We start from the raw sequence: 19,554 nt of genomic DNA, 5'->3' as shown, positions 1-19,554 counted from the left end.
AGAGGTGCTTTTGGGCGTTACACACACGTCACACCTATTTTTTGTGTAAGTAAAAGTTGTATTATTTTATTTGCATGGAGATCAAGCATAAAAATAGTGAATTTTTTCTTTCACAGATAGAAAAAGTGAACATGTTAATTTGATCTATTGGTGAGATTGAGATAATCATCACCTTCAAAGTTCAAACTACTACTGCAAAATAACCAAATAAAAGTGCTTACATCTAAGAAAGTGCCTACACTTATATATATGATTAGGATCTAGGATCTAATCTTACCATTAACTCTAATGTCATTAAGTAGAACTACATTAATTAATATATACTGTCCCTGGTTAATTATCATAAGAGTTTGCATTAGAAAAGAAACCTTATGCCGCAGTTTCTTTGAAGCTCTTAGTCAACCAAATAGCTGTTTCCCTTGGTGAAACCTTCTCAGGTCCAAATGGTTTCAACAACACACCAAGCTCTTCAAACCTCTGTTGCTGTAGGAGCCTTGCACTGAACTCCAGCAACCCTTCCAACGCCTCCGCGCGCTGCTGGTACGACGAGGTGTCGAACCTGCGCTGACGAGAGTCAGCCGAGGAATGGCTTGAAACAATAGTTGCCCCGGGCTCAGAGCATTCACTGCCGTGAGAGACCGGAGCTGGAGTGCTATTAACACCAGTGGTAATAGTAGGGACACTGGCCTTGTCCACAACTTGGACTGTACACTTGTCTTTTGTGAATGAGCATTCGGCGCTACCGGGGGAGCTAGACGAGCAATGAGCCGACGTTGATGAGGTGCCACGAACGGGGAAGAAATGATTGCCCTCGCAGGATGCTAGAGGGAACTCTGCCATCTTGTCGATTCGTGGTGCATTGACAGAAATATCTGGTGAGTCCAGGCTTCTTAGAAGGCCAATGCTGGCTCTGTAAGGGGTAGCTGTTGCCATGACTCCAGTTGAAGGTGTAAGAAGTGGAAGAGATGCTCGACGAGTTGGTGGGGCGAACTTTGCGGCCGGAGATGCTGGAAGCTGATATCAATAGCAAATGGCAAATTAGCTCTACAAGACATTAACATTAAATCAAAAGATGATAGAATTTAGAATTTTTCACCTGATAATATGACTTGGATATAAGTGTTCAGATTAAATTAAAAAGCATGGAGAACAAATAGAGTCAACAGTCAAGGTTCAATTTGGTTCCATAAATTGTAAGCATGCTTTGAAACTTACTGAATCACGCTTGGAGCTAGTATGTGATATCGACGGTATTATCGGCCGTCTCGGGGTGGAAATCTTCCCTGCTTGCGATCTTGGTGTCCTGTCGAAAGCTGAGAACTTTGCTGCTTTCGACTTGTTAGCATTCAACTCTTCCCGGACACAACCAACAGAAAGATCATACAATCTCTCTTTTGAATAAGTGAAGGATCCTTGTGCTCTTTGAGCAGAACAGAGAGAACCTACTTCAGTTCCAGAAATACTAGGATTCAAAGCTCTGTCATTGCTAAAGGATAATCTTTTGTGTCTGTCTGAAATAGTAGAAACAGATTCTGGCTCGAAAAAGCGGTTTCTCCTTAAGTAACTCGAATCATGCCACTGGAAGGGAAAAGTACTTCTTCTTGGGGTATTGAGTTTCAGGTGAATTTTGTGAATATAAGGCTGAAGATGTGGATGATTTAGTAACTCTGCAGCCTGATAAAATAAACTACGGTTAATTTGTATCAAATATAGGTTTAATTACTCTGAAGGTCCCTATAACTTAACTCAGATCAAGTCTTTGTATTTAGAAAAAATGTGTAAATTATACTACTTTAGGGACTCAACTAGAAATGTTAAAATTACAAAAATCAATATAAAAAATTTTATACAATTTAGAAACTTGATTACAAACTTCCAAATTATAGGACCTAACAAAAAAATTGAACAAAACTACAGGGATGAGAGAAATTTAACCTTGAATTACATCAAAATAAAATTAAGTAGTCAACTAAGTAGAATGTGCATAAACAAGGAATGAACAATATCACAAAATATAGTAGTGCATTTCATGAAATGTATGTAGGACATCTTTTAAACCTGAATGTTTAGCATTAAAACCTCAAATTATCATGTACAATCCTTTCCTAAGCTTTATAAAACGAATGTGAGAATTCAAGTGATGTTGATGGCTGATGTCAAAAATGATGATGAGGAGGAAAACAATCAGCTTGTTAATACGAAGTTTAAAAGATGAAAAGTAACAGTTAAGAAGTCAAGGCAGTAAACATACACTTGGCCTAAGCTCTGGATTTTTCCGCAGCATACTCTTGACAAGCCCTCGACTTGAAGAAGAAATATAAATTGTCATTGTAAGTTACTCAAATCATGTAAACAAAACAAGTGGTAAATAATGATTGTAAATTACAAGATTAAAAGCAAAATGCAAGTCAATTCTATGTATCTACCTAGCTCTTGAAGTTCATCAAGAATTCAACAAAATAAGATTGCTTGTAACTAAACTAAACATAACATTCCAAAATGTATAATGGCAAAGTAAATTCCATATCATCAGTTAATTTTTAATGAAAGGTAATATCAAATAAATTGAATGCTGTAGACATGCTTTATACAAATTAGAAAACTCAAATTCTAATCCACAACAGCTTGAAGTTTGATTGTAGGATATCAGCAAAAGAGAATACAAAAGCATAATAGTTAAATAGAATACAAGTAAAAGAAATATAGCGTGCATAAAGAGCTTAGATATTTTAGGAAATAGAGATCTCACAATGGACTGGAATACATGGTTGGTAGTGGAGCCACTAAAGACTTGTTTATTTTATTAATCAATGTTTGCATATCCTGCTCAGATAGAAGACAAAAAATAAAAAATAAAAAATATTATAGTGAACTATTTTATGGTCCAAACATCATAAATGAAAATTACCTTCTTGAATGAGCAAGATGATTACCAAAATGAAAATTCCCAGACATAACAGGACATTAATTTATGAAACAACACAATATTTGATGATTTGCAAATTAGAGTAAATCCTCAGTTTCGTCCATAACAAAAAAACATGGAGGACAAAATAGTCCTAGGTTTTAAAAATGACAAATCCCCCCACACCATTTTCTTAACAATCAATTTGCCTCTCACCATTTTGTCATGATTTTCAAATGGTGAGGGGACAAACTTGTCATTTTTAAATCCCAAATGACAACTTTGTCCTCCATATTTTCTACCAAGAATCTGATAGAGGGTTTACTCTTCAAATTAATTACTATACCCCCACCAAATTTCCCTTCTCAGGATAAACAAATTTGAGTAATGTTCTGTTAGGAGAGGAATAAAATAGTGAATATCTACCAGGATCAGATAGTTACTTACAAGAGCTTTGAAAGCTGGCTTATGTGCAGCCATTTCATAAACACAGCATCCTGAAAAATATAAGTTATCACCAATGTCAATTTCGATTGAAAAAGAAATGCAGAAAGAAGTGAATAAAAGAGTAAATAAGTCTATGTGATCTCTCATGAGAATAAAACAAATGTATGTTACCTAAAGACCAGATATCTGACTTAGAGCCATAAGGTATATCAGCAAGAAGCTCCGGACACATATAACTTGGAGTCCCGACAACCTAATTGTAGTGCAAGAACAGTAATGAGATCCCTTTTTTTTTTTGAAAAAGAAAAAAAAAAGGATCAAAGTATACACCAAACTAGTGAACAAAAAGAATGGCTTGGTCATAACACTCACCGAGGAAGCAAGATCATCACATGTCAACATTTTAGCAAGACCAAAGTCACCTGCATCCAGCACACATAACATAAGATAGGACATTAGTAGAGATATTAGTCGATAAGTAGATAGTTAAAAAGTTTTTTACTTTTATAAGGTTTAACACCAAATGCATGACAGAACATTTTCCACCTTTTAGGGAAATTTCGGTTTATACTTTTCTCTTAGTCCTCATTATTCTCTGATCAATTTTCTCAACAGATATACCAGAAGAAGGCTCGGAGATAGAGATGTCGAGACTAAATGCCATGTGAAGTCAAAAGAATGAAGAAATCAATTACCTAGACGTATATCTTGATCTTTTGTCAAGAATATATTTGAACACTGCAACAGATGTGGAGAAAAATATCAACACGGTTGCTCAATGATTTCATATAACTAGCAGCGTGACTGAACTTATAGGATTCATCATTCACCTTGACATCACGGTGCAGAATATGATTCGTATGCAAGTAATCAAGTGCCATCAGCAGTTGAACAAGCCACTTACAAAGCTTCTGTATGCCGAAGTTGACAAGAACGTGTTAAAAATTAAGTTCCAAAAAGTTATTTGCATACGAATGAACCATTCACCAGGCTTGTAAGTAAAAGAAGTCACAATGAGCGACCAACCTCTTCGGAAAAATGAATACCATTAGACTTTCTTATAGCTTCAGCCCTGTCACAACATAGAAACCAAAGAAAGACTGCATTATTAACAATTGAAAGATAAAAGTAGTGTCTGCATAAATATTCATAGTTCCTCAGGAATTTGACAATAACCAGTACTTACATATCTCCGCCTTCACAATAGCCGATGATGATACATACAAAACAACCCTGGAAGTGAAGGTACCAACTTGCCAATTTCAGAATCATAAAATCAATCAAGAATTATATAACTATGTTCTGTGTTATAAAATTTAGTTCAATTAACGAAATCATCAATACTCATTAGTATGATATAAAATCAGCATTTGAAACGAAATAAGTACCCTCACCATTGAATTTTTTTATGTTAAAATCTTCATTCTTGGAACTCTTTTAAGTAAAATAAACAAAAAAGACAATAGACAACTAACTTAGAAAGATTTGAATTTCTTTTCCAAAAATTATTTTTTTAAAAAGAAATAATAACAAAAGCCTGACCTTTTCTACCCAGGAATCTTTATATTCCACGATAAATGGATTTCGAACTTTAGAGACGAGTTCCATCTGCAAAACAAGAAATCAACAAAGCATGCACAATTTAATAATTAGTGAAACAACAAAAAGTATTAGTACACCCCAAAAAGAGGAACAACATAAGTATATCTTTTCACCTTTTAAAAACACAACTATAAACCAACAAATATAAAGAATTGCACTCTCAATATACTCTTTACTTGCTTTTAACCGTCAGCATCATTTTTGAGTACATCATTATATCAATTTATCCAAATATACCAATGATGTGCCAAAAAATAACAATGACAGATAAAAGAAAACGAAGGGACTACATGACATTAAAATTCAAATGTGATATCAAAGGAAAACCCTAAACCCCAGAAACCGACAGTGACATATAAAAGGAAACCAGATAAGGTACATTAAAATTTCAAATGAGATATTAAACAAATAAAACTCATCTTAAAGCTCAACAAGTAAAAAATGTATCATTCTAAACAACATAAATGAACTATTCATCAAATTCAAAATCCACAAACAAACAAACAAAAGTGGCAAAACCATAAACCATAGAAATAAAAATGAGAATGTTACCTCTTGATGAGCAGATCTACGAGTTCTGTCAGTTTGGCGAGCAAGTTTGATCTTCTTGAGTACATACCTTAAATGGAAACAAATATAAATAAATTAAAACTAATTTATAAATATCACATTATAGTCAAACATTACACATTAGTTCATAGTTCATACATATTTTATAGAAGAAGCTTGAAAATTATTTCAAAGATAGAGAAAAAGAAAGATATGTTGAACCACAGTTATAGTAATGAACATTACTTTCTGTTTTCATGTCTGTGCCTAACAAGAAGAGCAGAACCAAAGGAACCTTTGCCAATCTGTTGAAGAATCTCATACTTCTCCATTTTTTCTGTGAAATGAGAAAATCAACACTTCAAAGGTTCAAACTTCATTGCTGAAAAAACAGTGACAACAACATTAAGCTCAGTCATTTCCACAAACACAACATATGCACTTACATTACATACTTTGAAAACGAAAATAAAAACAAAAAAGTGATCACATTTAACAAAATAAATAAATAAAAGAAGAAGACTAAAAGAAAATACCCAAAAATGGAAGAGATAGCTGAGGATAAAGGTGATAAAGAGGAAGTGAAAGTGGAGCTTTGTTTTGTTTTGGTGGTGGCAAAGTAGCTTATGAGTAATGAAGAACACAGAGTACCCGTGGCTTTAATATTTTATTAGGAAATTTTAATTAACAATTTAACATTTAAGTTATGGATAAAATATAAAAGAAATAATTTAATAGAGACTAAGTTTAAGAGGTGAAAATCCGTATATAATTTTTTCTTTTTTATTTTAAAGTAAAAAAAAATTAACACAATAAAATAGAGCAAAAAGTAAACAAACAATTTATAAATCTAAAAATAATCAAAAAATAATTTCTAATCATTTCTGACATTGTCATTAATACCTATAAAATTCACCACCAAATCGCTTGTAAGAAAGTTAGTTGAATAAATATATTTTTTATCAAATTTTCAAATCATTCTATCTTCTCTCTCAATTGTTTGTAAACCTCATGAAGTTAGTTTATTAATTTTAACTCCCACTGAAATAACTCTTTCTGTCATTGAAAATTTCATATTCACTCTAACCCATCCTATAATCCATAATCTCTTATAACAGATCCTCTAAAATTTGAGACCGACAAAAATTTTGAAAATGTATCTTTTAGCACACCACTCAATAACTAGTTGTCCTCCCAAAATCGTATCATCCTGCAATCTCCTAGTTCCATAGACAATTCTCGAATCATCTTCTCTCTCACTTGTGACTCTCTAATTTGTAACTGGCAGATATCATTCTACGGACCACTTTTTGTAGGTATCGGCTGACCACAAATCATCTTAAAAGGACTCATGTTATTACAGGAGCATACAATTCTTTTCCATAATTGGCAATCCTCTTTCGAAAACTTCCACCACCACTTGAATAGAGAGTTGTATTCCGAATCACTGCATCACCAACTCCTAACCCACCTATCTTTTTTTGGGATTGAACAATTTTCCATCTCACTAGAGGCATCACGTTCCTCTCATCCTCTTTACTTTATAAGAATAGTTTCTATAAGGAAATCAACTTTTTCGCTACTGCTTTAAGTATTTTGTACAAGTTGATATAGTAAATAGGCAAGTTATTAAAAACAAATTTAATGAGAACTAGTTTACACATTTTATGAGAGACTTTGCTTTTTCACATACTTAACTTTTTTTTCACATTGTCAATCACTGATTTCTATGTCTTGACTAGTTTCAAATTCGTTCATAGAGAAATGGCAAGATATCTAACTAATAATAATGTTTTCTTATACCCCCTATCATATTCTGCTCACAGTTCATCGGAATCAAAGCTAAAAATTATTAGTTATTATTATGTGAAATTATTAGTTAAAACTTAAAAATCGTTAGATAATTTGACATGTTTCATTAAATTATTATTTAACGATTATCAACTATTAATTTCACATAAAAATAACTGCATGTGAGTATTATTTTTTTAAATGTTATACTTTTAAACAATTATATAAAATTATTTATCATTTAATTAGATTGAAAAATGTTCATTTTTTCCTCTAATTATACCCATATATACTTACTTTAATTAAAAGTGCATTAGATTTTTGATATGTATTTTTGCAAAAAAGTACACTTAAAAATAAAGAAAGAGAAATATTTTCTTTTTATATAATTTTTTGAGTTAAAGTCAAATAATCTTAATAGCATTCTATACTAACAATATTACAATACATTAAAGTGAAATTTGAATTGAACAATTTTAGTCAAAGTTATTTATTTATTATATCATCATCAAGACATAACAACTTCAGTCTTGGGATTATTTTAATTTTTGTGTCCTTGTTGAGTCCTTTTCCTGAATGACACTTTAAGAAAATTGACGCATGCTTTGACCAACTTCCATTCTTGTCCTCTTCCTACCATTTTTGAATTTCAATTATTGCCCTCTTCTCACTTTTGCTTCTTTCTTTCTTTGATTCCAAAATTCCAATCTTTTCTTTTGCCGCTCTCTCTCAATATTGCCATTGTTCATTTCATTGAACTTTCAACTTAAGTTGGTTTTCATGATTTAATTAATTGTCGGAATTTACAAAATTATGCAATCTCTTTGTAATATAAGTATTTCCTAATTTATGGATGTGATATTCGGCTACGTTGGTATGGGGTACTAATATTAAGATTGAAATTGAGAATTAAATTTTAATATTGTATTTGGTTGAAATTAAAATTTTAATTTTAAAAAACAAAATTTTAATTTTTTTTAATACCTTTAAAAAATAAAGATACAGAGGATTAAAATTTGTTAAAATAAAAATTAAAACTTTAATAATATTTTATTTTTAAATTATTTTCGTTATATTTTTAAATTTCTAACTTCACTCTTCTACGAACAAATAAGAGTAAAGCTCTAACCTTATTTTCTTTCTCCTCTAGAAATCGTGGTTCCTTTTTATTACCACTTTATTTGTCACAAATTCTAACTCATTGTTCTTTTCTTTTAAAGTCTAGATGTTACTGCTGGATTTTGTGCTAATTTGATATAGAATATCCATCATTTTTTGCTCGATTTTTTACCGTCAAAAAAATTGTTCATGAATAATATTCTGGCTAGTTGTCATGAGCTCTTCCCACATTTGATTAATTTTTATTTACATATTTTGGAGCTCGTTTGTCTTAAATTTTTATTTTTCAAAATTTGATGAAAAAATTTGTTTTTGAAAGAATTATTATTAATTCAACACGATAAGGTTAAAGGTTGTATTTGGGTATCTGAATGTTTCACATAGTAAGTCATAGAAAGAGACATAAAGAAAAAAAATCATCAGCCAAGGTCCACTAATTTCACAGTAGCAACCTCCAATGTGGTGGGAAGAAAGCACCGAAAATACGATCTTTGAGAGTTTTTAATGGTGTGATTGAGAAGCGTTGGAAACATAGTGACGCGTTTCGTTCGACGGAATTGTCTTCTACGCCGACCTTGGTGATGCTGCCGGCGGCTGGATTGAAGGGAAGTTGGCTTCACTGCTCAGGCGCTGTTCGTGCATATACTAGGAGGGGGTTACGGATTTATTTTAACATCGAAATATAAATAAGGGTATTTTAGTAATTTCAATAATTTTAATCCCTACTTTTATCTTAAATCAAATAGAATACTGAGACAACCAACTTGAGTTAGTTGAATGGTCAGTTCACTTGTTTACTCAAGTAAGTGTCAAAAATTTAAATCTTAATATATAAATTTAATTTAATTTTTATCTTCTCGTTTTGTGTTTCAATCTCTATTTTAAACACAATAATTTAAATTATCTCACCAAAAGTGATAGAATATACTAATTTATAAATATAAACAAATAAATAGATAAATAATTTAGGCCTATATTTGTCAGTATTTTAGACTTGACTTAATGTCTACCTATTATATTGTCAAATTTTGTAAAATGTAGTTTTTTTAATTTTATTTTTGTACAATATTCAATAATTTCAAACTTTTTTAAAGTCTAATATCTTCTCTAAAGGATGATAAGCTGGTACTCTGTTAAATTGGTTTTTAATAACGTCTTCGGCACAAAATTAGATGGTCTCATAATATTTGGACCATTAAATAATTGCATAATAAAATATATTTTTTAAATTTTTTAATAACTGCTAAATAGTTTTTATCTAATTTTAATTATAAATTAATTTCTTATATATTATTTAATTATAAAATATATTTTTTATTTTATAAATCATTATTTTATCATTTATCTATCATAATCAAAAACAAAAACAATAACGAATTACATCTTCCATTAATCGTAATAATTTTTTGGCAATTCTAATCGATTAAAATTTTATCTTTGATTCGTTACATCAGTATAGGGTTGTGAAAATCGTGTTTCTTATAAAATCAATCGATTGAATTTCAGATTTCCCATAATTCAATCGATTGGAATTCAGGTTTCCACACAACAATCGATTGAATGTTGGATGATAGTATGATTTTCTCAAAAATCAATCGATTGTAACTTTTACACAATCGATTGAAGGATGATTATGATTAGAATGTGGGTTATTTCTAATTCAATCGATTGTTCATGTTACCCAATCGATTGGAGGCTTCAAAGCAATATGAGATCTCACAATTCAATCGATTGGTTGTGTTACCCAATCGATTTAAGTCTTCAAAGTAATATGGATTTTCACAATTCAATCGATTGGTTGTGTTATCCAATCGATTGAATTGTGCACTACGTTACATGTTACGCCGTTCTCAATTTTCCTACTTGTGTTTATAAATTATATTTTATTATCTATCTATCTTATCCTTAAAATTCTATCTTCAATTTTTAAGTTTTTATTTTGATTTAGATACTCTAATCTTATTTTTTCTTTAATATTAAGATTATAAATTAGTGAATGCAGAACTTTTACCCTCAACCCTAGCTCTTTTTGCATTTTTAGTTCTGGCCATTTTGGGGATATTGGTTCGGTGGGTTTTGTAGAGATTTGAATGAGGATTAATAATATGTATGTAGTTTGAAGTGGATGTGGATGAAATTGGAGAAGAAGAAGAGAGAAGTTTTCTGGATTTAGAGAGAGAAGAAAGGTTATACAAAAATGGAGTTGTAAAAATTAAAAAGGGAAGGGAGGCTGAACACGAATGGTTATCAGACTTAATATATAGCGTATATCAAAATTCAATCGATTGTATTATTATACCAATCGATTGAATGTAGAAAAAAAAACCTTATTCACGTCATATTTAAATCGATTGAATGCTCATACCAATCGATTGAATTGGAAAATACCATTAGTCGCGTACAAATTTCAATCGATTGTATTATCATACCAATCGATTAAACTTTCATATATCATTCTAATAGCGTAAGTCAATCGATTGGGTAACAGAACCAATCGATTGAATTAACTAAACCCATATTGCTTTGATGATTTCAATCGATTGGGTAATATGACCAATCAATTGAATAAGAAAAACCTCACATGCCTTGCAAAATTCAATCGATTGTGTATCAATTCCAATCGATTGAATTTCTAACAAACATGATTTTTTCAATCCAATACGTATGTAACGGATCAATGATAAAATTATGATCGATTAGGATTGCAAAATATTTATTACGATTAATGGAAGATCTAATTTATTATTGTTTTAGTTTTTTATTATTAATAAACATGATAGATGAATGATAAAATAATGATTTATAAAATAAAAAATAAATTTTATAATTAAATAATATATAAGGGATTAATTTGTAATTAAAATTAGATAAGGACTATTTAACAGTTATTAAAAAACTTAAAAAACATGTTTTGTTATAAGACCATTTAATGGTCCAAACGTTTTGGGACCATCGAATCCAGTGCCTCCTAACCTATTGTAAAGCATATTTAAGACACTTAAAGAGATTAATAAAATAGTACAACCACTGTTATGAAATCACTCATCCCAAAGGCTTAAGCTGATGGGAGAAGCCAACATTAATGGTTATATCTCTAACACTCCCCCTCAAACAAGAGCCTCTTTTTGGATTTGTTTGATTTTGCATAGGCCTTCTTTTCTCTTTTATTTGCCTTATACTATTTTTTCACTTTTGGATTTCACCAAGGATTGAACTCTTGACCTTTCGGACATAGAGCTCTGATACCTTGTCATGAAATCAAAATAGCATAAGGCAAATAAAAGAGAAAAGAAAGCCTATGCAAAAATCAAGCAAACCCAAAAGAAAGGCTCTTGCTTGAGGAAAAATGTTAGAGATATAACCATTAGTATTACCTTCTCCTATCAATTTAAACTTTTGGGATGAGTGGTTTCATGACATGGTATCAAAGCTCTATGTCCGAAATGTCAAGAGAAATAGAAAATCAAGCAAACCCAAAACGAGAGGCTCTTGCTTGAGGGAAAATGTTAGAGATATAATCATTAGTGTTACATTCTCCTATCAGCTTAACTTTTTGGGATGAGTGGTTTCAGGATATGGTATCAGAGCTCTATGTCCGAAAGGGTTCAATCCTTGGATATATGCATTAGTGTTATCTTCTCCTATCAGTTTAAACTTTTGGGATGAGTAGTTTTATGACAACTACAAAGACTTTTTTTTTTAGAGAAGAATAAGTAGTCAATATAATATTTCTTTTGGTAGAATAGAAACTCATCCAAACGATTAAGAAATATGAAAATTTGAGGATAAAAGATGTAGTTACTTATTTAGATTTGATCTGCCTAAATTTTGAGTTGACTGGTTTAAGTTTATGTTATTTATGGATCATAATTTTTCAGTTTAAATTGTTTATAGTCAGTTTGATGGATTAAATAGGTTAGCTCGTTTAACTTTTTATTTTATTTTTTAAAATATATTTTGATAAATAATATCATTTTTAGGTTAAAAATCTTAAATAAATAGTATTTTATTAGTTAAAGAGTCTATTTTTAAGTCGAATAAAAAATGTTTAATTACTCTATTGGTTCCTATAGTTTCGCAAAATTTTCAATTAAGTTCCTATACTTTTTTCTTTTTAATTGGGTTCTTACACCAATTTTTTTTAATTAGGTCCCTCTTGGTAGTAATTGGCTTAATTGTATAGGGACCCAACTAAAAAAAAAAAATTGGTGCAGAGACTCAAATAAAGAAAACGAAAAAAAACGTAAAGACTTAATTGAAAAAAAAAATTGATACAGGGACTCAATTAAAAAGAAAAAGTATAGGAACCTAATTAAAGTTTTCACTAAACTATAAGGACCAATAGAATAATTAAATCAATAAAAAAAAAATATTGACTAAAATTATTTTTTTAATACAAAAAATTTAAACGAGCCATCTATTCAACTTACGGGCTAATTCGTTTAACATGTTACTTTTTAAGGTTAATCAAGTTTGATCCATTTAAATCAAATTTTAAATAGATTTAGTTTTAGAGATAAAATTCACTCATTTAAATGGATATAGACTAAGCCGATGAACTTAATCTATTTTTATGTTCCCAGTTATGAGGAATAATATACTGCTATTCAAATAATGGTAGAAATTCTCAAATGAACATAGTCTTTTGTAGAGGAGAATAATCGGCACAAATTACAAGTTAGAACTATATAAATTAATCAATAAGCAGAGAGATTTGTCTTAAGGTGGTCTATAAAAAAAAAAATCCATAAAATAATAAAGATAAATTAATTGTTATAAATAAAGACGGATCTATATGTATTTGTGTGGGAGCACTTGCTGCTACTGAGTTTTTAAAAAACCAATAATAAATATATGTAGATATAATTGTCTCTATTGTAATAACTTATTTGTTCTCACATTTCAAAAAAAAAATTGTGTAAGAAACATGTATATTAATAGATATTAATACAATAATAAAAATTATTGTATTATATAAATTTAAAACAAATAATAATATTAACTAATAATAGTCTAATTATTTAATTATCTAAAGTCAAACTTACTTTTTTAAATATAAATGAAATTATTAGTATTTAATATTTTTTATAATATATCATTTATTTACTTTTTATCGTTTTGTTTACTTTAATTTTGTTTATACATATAATATTATTTTCATCGAAAATTTTTTTATCATAATATTATAAAATGTCAACTTTGCAATTAAATGTCAAAAAATTATTTGAATATTTGCTTAATAGAAAAAAATATATTATTTTATCTATATTTATATATAAAAAAAATGTTGTTGTTTGATTTAAATTTTTTTTTATAAATTTTTTGTCCCTCTTACATAATTTTAATGAAGACCCAAACACCAAAATAAAAAATAGTAAAAATTCTAAAATAATTCATTCAAATTATACTTGTAGATTTTTTAGCTACTGAGTTATAATTTTTTTTGTATCATATAAAAATTAATCAATAAAAATATGATTTGATGGATATTAGATATTTGACTAAACGCTAATATTAATAATAAATATATTACTCATGTAATATTAACAAAATATTAAAATAAAAAAACTTTTAAATTAATATATTTTTAAATATGTTAATTATATTTATTTATTAAAAACTTGATTAATTAATATACTTCAAAATTTAATATTTAAATATATTAATATTAATATTTTTATTATTTTACTATATTATTTTACCATCACTTCTAAAATTTTTTAGATCCTTACACATTATAAACATTACAAAGCAAGACATAGTAAGAAATATAGGAGATGGTGGGAAGATTTTTGTTTTTTAAAAACTATCGAATAACTTACCTATTGACTCAACAAGATTCATGTATTACATATATGATATGGTGTATTAGAAGCAGAGTGGGAGGAGTTCTTAAAGTAAAACAGATTCTTATTAAATACAAAAAGATACAAATTGATGAATTAATAAACGCTATTAACCACGTGACACTTGTTAAGTACTAGATAATTAACGTAACAAAATATATAGATAAAAAAAATTAAAATTTATATAAAATATTTTTTTTTAGAATTACAATTTCTCTTTATTTAAAGAAGATTATAATAATATTATTTCTTAACAAAAAGACTAAAGGAGAATATACATTTTTCTAAATATAAAAAAATCTCTCAAAAAAATTTTTTTCTATGCAATGTTATTATTATTCTTGTTAGATGAATTGAATTGAAATGAATTAAGAAAAACCTTAATTTATAAGTGAGTATCTTTAATATGAATCATCGTCAATTAGGAGTATATAATTATTCTTTCCTTTTTCAACCATTAAAATTCTATGGTTATAAATAGGGGTGGCAAAGCGGGCTGGTCCGCCCCAACCCGCCCCGCCTAGGCCCACCCATAAACAGAACGGACCGGCCCGCCCACCAACTAAAATGGGTTCAAAATGCTAGCCCGCCCCGCTTTATGGCGGATTGGTGGGCTAGCCCGCTTCTTTTTTTTTTTGAAAAATAAAATTCATTAAAATTAACCAAAAAATAATAATTAAAAAATCAAATACAAATAAAAAATAGTCAAATTATAATATAATTTTTTTATTATTTTTTTAATTTTTAACTTCAATAAAATTGTTCAAAATAATATTTGTCAATAGAATCATCTTTATTTTAAAAAATAAGTCACATAATTTGAGCATATATACGAAATTGTAAAATAAAATAAATAAAGTTAATAACTAAAAGAAGAATAAAAACAAAAAATAAAAAAAAGTGTTTAAAAATTCTATAATTATTAATTTTATAATAGTAATCACTCTTTTATTTAATAAAAAAAAAAATTCGTCCCAGCGGACCGCCCCGCCCCGCCCCGCCAAAATCCGCCAATTTGGCGGTGCAGGTTTGGCGGGTTTTTTTAATTTGGGCGGGCTCCAAATCCTAACCGACCCGCCTTTTTAGCGGGTTTAGCGGATCGGCCCGACGGGCTCGACCCGTTTTGCCACCCCTAGTTATAAACTAGGATTGTTTATTGCCTTTCATTTTATTTAGCTATTATTATTTATTTATTTTCTAAAATTAGCTTTACTAATTTTTACAATCTCCCACTTAAAGCTAATTTTGGTAAATTTTCAAAATTCATGTTGCTCATATATTCGACAGGCCATATGAGGATCTACACCATTTAAACTTTTCAGTGTTGATTGGTTTTGTCATGGCATCTGCTAGGTCATCTTTAGTGTGAATCTTCTATATATCAACACTTCTTTCTTCTACTACTTCTCAGACAAAATGATATTGTACTCTAATATATTTTGTTATTGAATGAAAGACAGGATTCCTTGCAATGTGCAAGGCATTCTAACTGTCACAATACACAAAAATCTTCTATTGTTTGTGCCCGAGCGTTCCTCCATCAACCTTTGGATCAAATTAGCTTCCTTGCATGCTTGTGTAGCTGCCATATATTCAGTTTCTATAGTAGATAAAGCTACAACAGTTAGAAATGACAATTTTCCCTGGCGGAGTGGGTATATGCGGGGATTTACCCACTGAGGAGTAGATATGGGGAGCGTTTTTTCCCGCGGGTGACGAGGACGAATACCTGTCTATTAAATGGGGCGGGGACAGGGGAAGAGGTACCGCCCTATGGGTACCCGTATAATACCCGCGAATATAAAATTACATAAATACCCATATATATTAAGTTAAAAACCCTAATATGTTACCCTAGCAGCCTCACTTTAGATTCACTTTCTCTCTCACCCCGCAGCCTCACCTTGACCTAGTCACCTCTTTCTTCCTCTACCTCCAGTTGCTGTTTTTCTTCTCTAACAACAGTGTTACCGCCGTCTTTCTCCCGCCTCGTAACCTCGCCAACCACTCCAAGGCTCTTTGCGTCTCCGCCGCTTACAAGCCTCATCGTTGGTCACCGCCACCCTCCCTCATTCACATTGCAAATCACTGCCTTCTCACTCATCGTCACCGCCTCCTGCTCCATGCTCGTTCATCATCATTGCAGCCTCCTAATCAGTCTTCCTCGTCATTGCCGCCTCCAGTAGAATCGTCATTGCCACTAGCACAATCGTCGTCGCCTCCAACAGCCTCTTCGCCACTAATCGTTGTGCCTCTCGAAGCCTCGTCGTTGCCGCATCAATAAGTCCCTTTCTCTGACTAGTTTCTTTTGAGTTTTTTTCAACATTTAGGGTGTAGGGTTTGTTCAATTTTTGAAATTGTTAATCTTATGAGTTTGTATCTTTATTTCTGCAATTGTTGAACTTTTATTTGGGAATTTAGGATTTGTTCAATTGCTAATTTTCTGTATTTGAAATTGTTTGAAATCTTTAATCTTTTGAGTTTTATCTTTGTTTGGGCAATCTTTGTTGAATTTTTATTTGAAAATTTAGGATTTGTTCAATTATTAATATTCTGTGCTTGAAATTGTTAATTTGTAAAATCTGCGGATATCCAGGTCCCCATCGGATATGAGGTCCCCGTTACCCGTGGCGGGGACAGCGCAAGGACGGGGGGAGGATTATGGTGACGGAGGCGGGGGGCGGGGAGTGTGTTCCCGCCTCCATGGAGATCCGTTGCCATCCCTCACAGCAGTCTGTAATTTAGATAGCCAGCTCACAGCTTCTCCTGCAAGTATGAACACATATCCTGTAGTAGATTTTTGTTTATCAAGATCACTTGCAAAATCTGAATAGACATATCTATTGACAATGAATTCTGATCCTCCAAAACATAATGCAAATTCAAGGTACCTTTGATGTATCTCAGAATCCTCTTAACAACATTCCAATGCTCTTTACCACCGCAACTACTTGAGCAATATCTGGCCATGTACAAATCATGGCATACATAAGGCTTTCCATTGCTGATGCATATGGTACTCGAGACATTTTCATCCTCTCTACTTTACTACTAGGGCACATACTTGAGGATAATTTAAAATTCATACGAAGTGGGGTGAAAATTGGCTTACATTCTTGCATGTTGAAGTGTTGCAAGATCTTCAAATAATTCTTTTGCGATAGCCAAATCTTCCTATCCTTTTTGTCTCGGTGGATTCGCATCTCTAAAATCTTATTTGCTGGTCTCAAGTCTTTTATATCAAACTCCCTAGTCAACTGTGCCTTTAATTCTTAGATTTGATCTTTGTTGGGACCTACCACCAACATGTCATCCACATACACAGCAGAATGATGAAATCATTATCACCATACCTCTTGTAGTAGGTACAATAATCTGAACTAAGTCTGTTGTATCCAAGCCTAATAATGAAAGAATCAAATCTCTTGTACCAATACCTTGGCGCATAATTTAGACCGTACAGAAATTTAATTAACCAGCAAACCAAGTTTTCTTTTCCTTGTTCTTCAAAATCTTCTAGTTGCAGCCTATATATCTCTTCTTCAAGTTCTCCACGAAGAAAAGCAGTCTTTACATCTAATTGCTCTAGATATAAATCAAATGCAGCACACATAGCCAAAACTACTCTGATAGTAGTTAGTCTCACCACTGGAGAAAATATTTCATTAAAGTCAACACCTTCTTTTTGAGCATATCCTCTGACAATCAATCTTGCACGATATTGTTCCACCTGATCATTACTATCTTGCTTGATCTTGTAAATTCATTTGTTTCCAATGGCCTTCCGACCTGCTGGAAGTGCAACAAGTTTTCAGGTATGGTTCCTATGTAATGCCTCAATTTCTTATTGCATTACTGTCGTCCACATAGAAGCATCTGGATTGTGCATAGCCTCCATAAAAGTTGTTGGCTCTCCATCTCCTGTCAGAAGACAATATGCATCATGGCTTGTCAAAACATAATTTGACAGCCATGATGGTGTTTTTCTTTATCGAGTGGATCGACAAACTTCTATGTCATTGGCCTCTGGTTCTTGTTCTTCGTGCTCTGGTTCTACTTCAAAAAGATCACATTCTCTACATTTTTCATCTATTTGAACAGTTGTTAATTCTTTAATAGTGCTGTCATTTTTTTGTTCTCTTTGGAATTTATCTTCTGTAAATACTATATCTCTACTAATAACTATCTTACGAACAATGGGATCCCGCATGCGATATCCCTTATCTCCGTCAGCATAACCTAAGAATATACATTTTCTAAACTTTGGGTCTAGCTTTGTTCTTTCTTAAAAATTGTACATCACATACACAAGAGAACTAAATATATAAAAAAAAGAATAATTAGGTAGCTTACCTTGCCACATCTCCATTGATGTCTTCAATTCAATTGCAGTTGATGGTGATCGATTTATCACATAACAGGCAGTTTTAACAGCTTTTGCCCAAAAAGACTTAGCTAAACCTGCAGTTTGCAACATAGCTCGTGCTCTTTTCAAGAGAGTCCTATTCATTCGCTCTGCTACACCATTTTCCTGAGGTGTATATGCAACTGTGAATTGCCGTTGAATACCTGCTCGCTTGCAAAATGTTAGAAAGTCACAATCGATATATTCTCCTCCGTTATTTATCCTTAAACACTTGATCTTCTTTCTAGATTCAAGTTCCAACTTTGCTTTGAACTCTTTAAACATCACAAACAGGTCTGACTTCTTCTTGATCAGGTGCACCCATAGCCTTCTAGAGTAATCATCAATAAATGATAAAAGATATTTTGTTCCTCCTAGGGACATCTCCGGCTATTCTCATATATCAGAATGAATCAACTTCAATATGTGCTTGCTTCGAGGAGTTGATCTACCAAACATCAATCTATGTTGCTTGCTTGTAATGCAGTACTCACAAAATAGTAAGTTTACCGATTTGAGCCTGGGAATGAGATTACGCTCCACAAGAATCTTCAAGCCTCGTTCTGACATGTGGCCCAGTTTGCGATCATCGTCATTTCTTCTTGGCTTGCTGAAGCAACTGATGCATATGCCTCTTGCAAGTATCTCCCATAAGTATGTATAGATTTGCGGCAATATTTTCTACTTTTATTACCACAAGAGCACCTTTAACAACTTTCAAGATCCCACCTTCAATATAGGTCTTGCAACCAAGTTCATCCAATTGCCCAATCAACAACAAATTCTTCTTCAAGCCTTTCACATGTCTTATCCCTTGAAGTGAACGAATAGAACCATCAAATATTTTTATTTTGACAGTACCTATTCTAACAAGTTCTAAGGCATGATCG

The 19,554-nt window shown here is 31.3% G+C and overlaps 1 protein-coding gene across 1 annotated transcript; it reads right to left on the bottom strand.

Annotated features, from left to right (window-relative positions):
* Positions 1–84: 84 nt before the first annotated feature.
* On the bottom strand, positions 85–6,172 carry LOC112726925 (serine/threonine-protein kinase Nek4). Its single transcript, XM_025776500.3, has 15 exons — positions 6,040–6,172; positions 5,750–5,885; positions 5,507–5,573; positions 4,895–4,960; positions 4,539–4,585; positions 4,379–4,424; positions 4,183–4,263; positions 4,048–4,090; positions 3,725–3,774; positions 3,524–3,605; positions 3,353–3,402; positions 2,750–2,823; positions 2,252–2,303; positions 1,216–1,674; positions 85–1,014 (listed from the first exon to the last, which is right to left on the bottom strand). The coding sequence occupies exons 2-15, from the start codon at positions 5,833–5,835 to the stop codon at positions 370–372; spliced, it is 1,848 nt and encodes a 615-aa protein (XP_025632285.1). The 5' UTR covers positions 5,836–5,885; positions 6,040–6,172; the 3' UTR covers positions 85–369.
* Positions 6,173–19,554: the final 13,382 nt, after the last annotated feature.

Source organism: Arachis hypogaea, chromosome 12 (genome assembly GCF_003086295.3).
Source record: "Arachis hypogaea cultivar Tifrunner chromosome 12, arahy.Tifrunner.gnm2.J5K5, whole genome shotgun sequence".
NCBI lineage: Eukaryota > Viridiplantae > Streptophyta > Magnoliopsida > Fabales > Fabaceae > Arachis > Arachis hypogaea.
Note: the sequence above shows the minus strand (reverse complement) of the source record. Positions and strands in the feature narration are given on the sequence as shown.

What these genes read in the sequence shown, in the direction of transcription:
- LOC112726925 (XM_025776500.3), bottom strand. Translation starts at nt 5,835, where the DNA reads ATGGAGAAGTATGAGATTCTTCAACAGATTGGCAAAGGTTCCTTTGGT. An exon ending in GTAGATCTGCTCATCAAGAG is followed by an intron (nt 4,961 to 5,506) that starts GTAACATTCTCA and finishes CTTGTTTTGCAG; the next exon opens with ATGGAACTCGTCTCTAAAGT. An exon ending in CTAGCTCCAAGCGTGATTCA is followed by an intron (nt 1,015 to 1,215) that starts GTAAGTTTCAAA and finishes TATTGATATCAG; the next exon opens with CTTCCAGCATCTCCGGCCGC.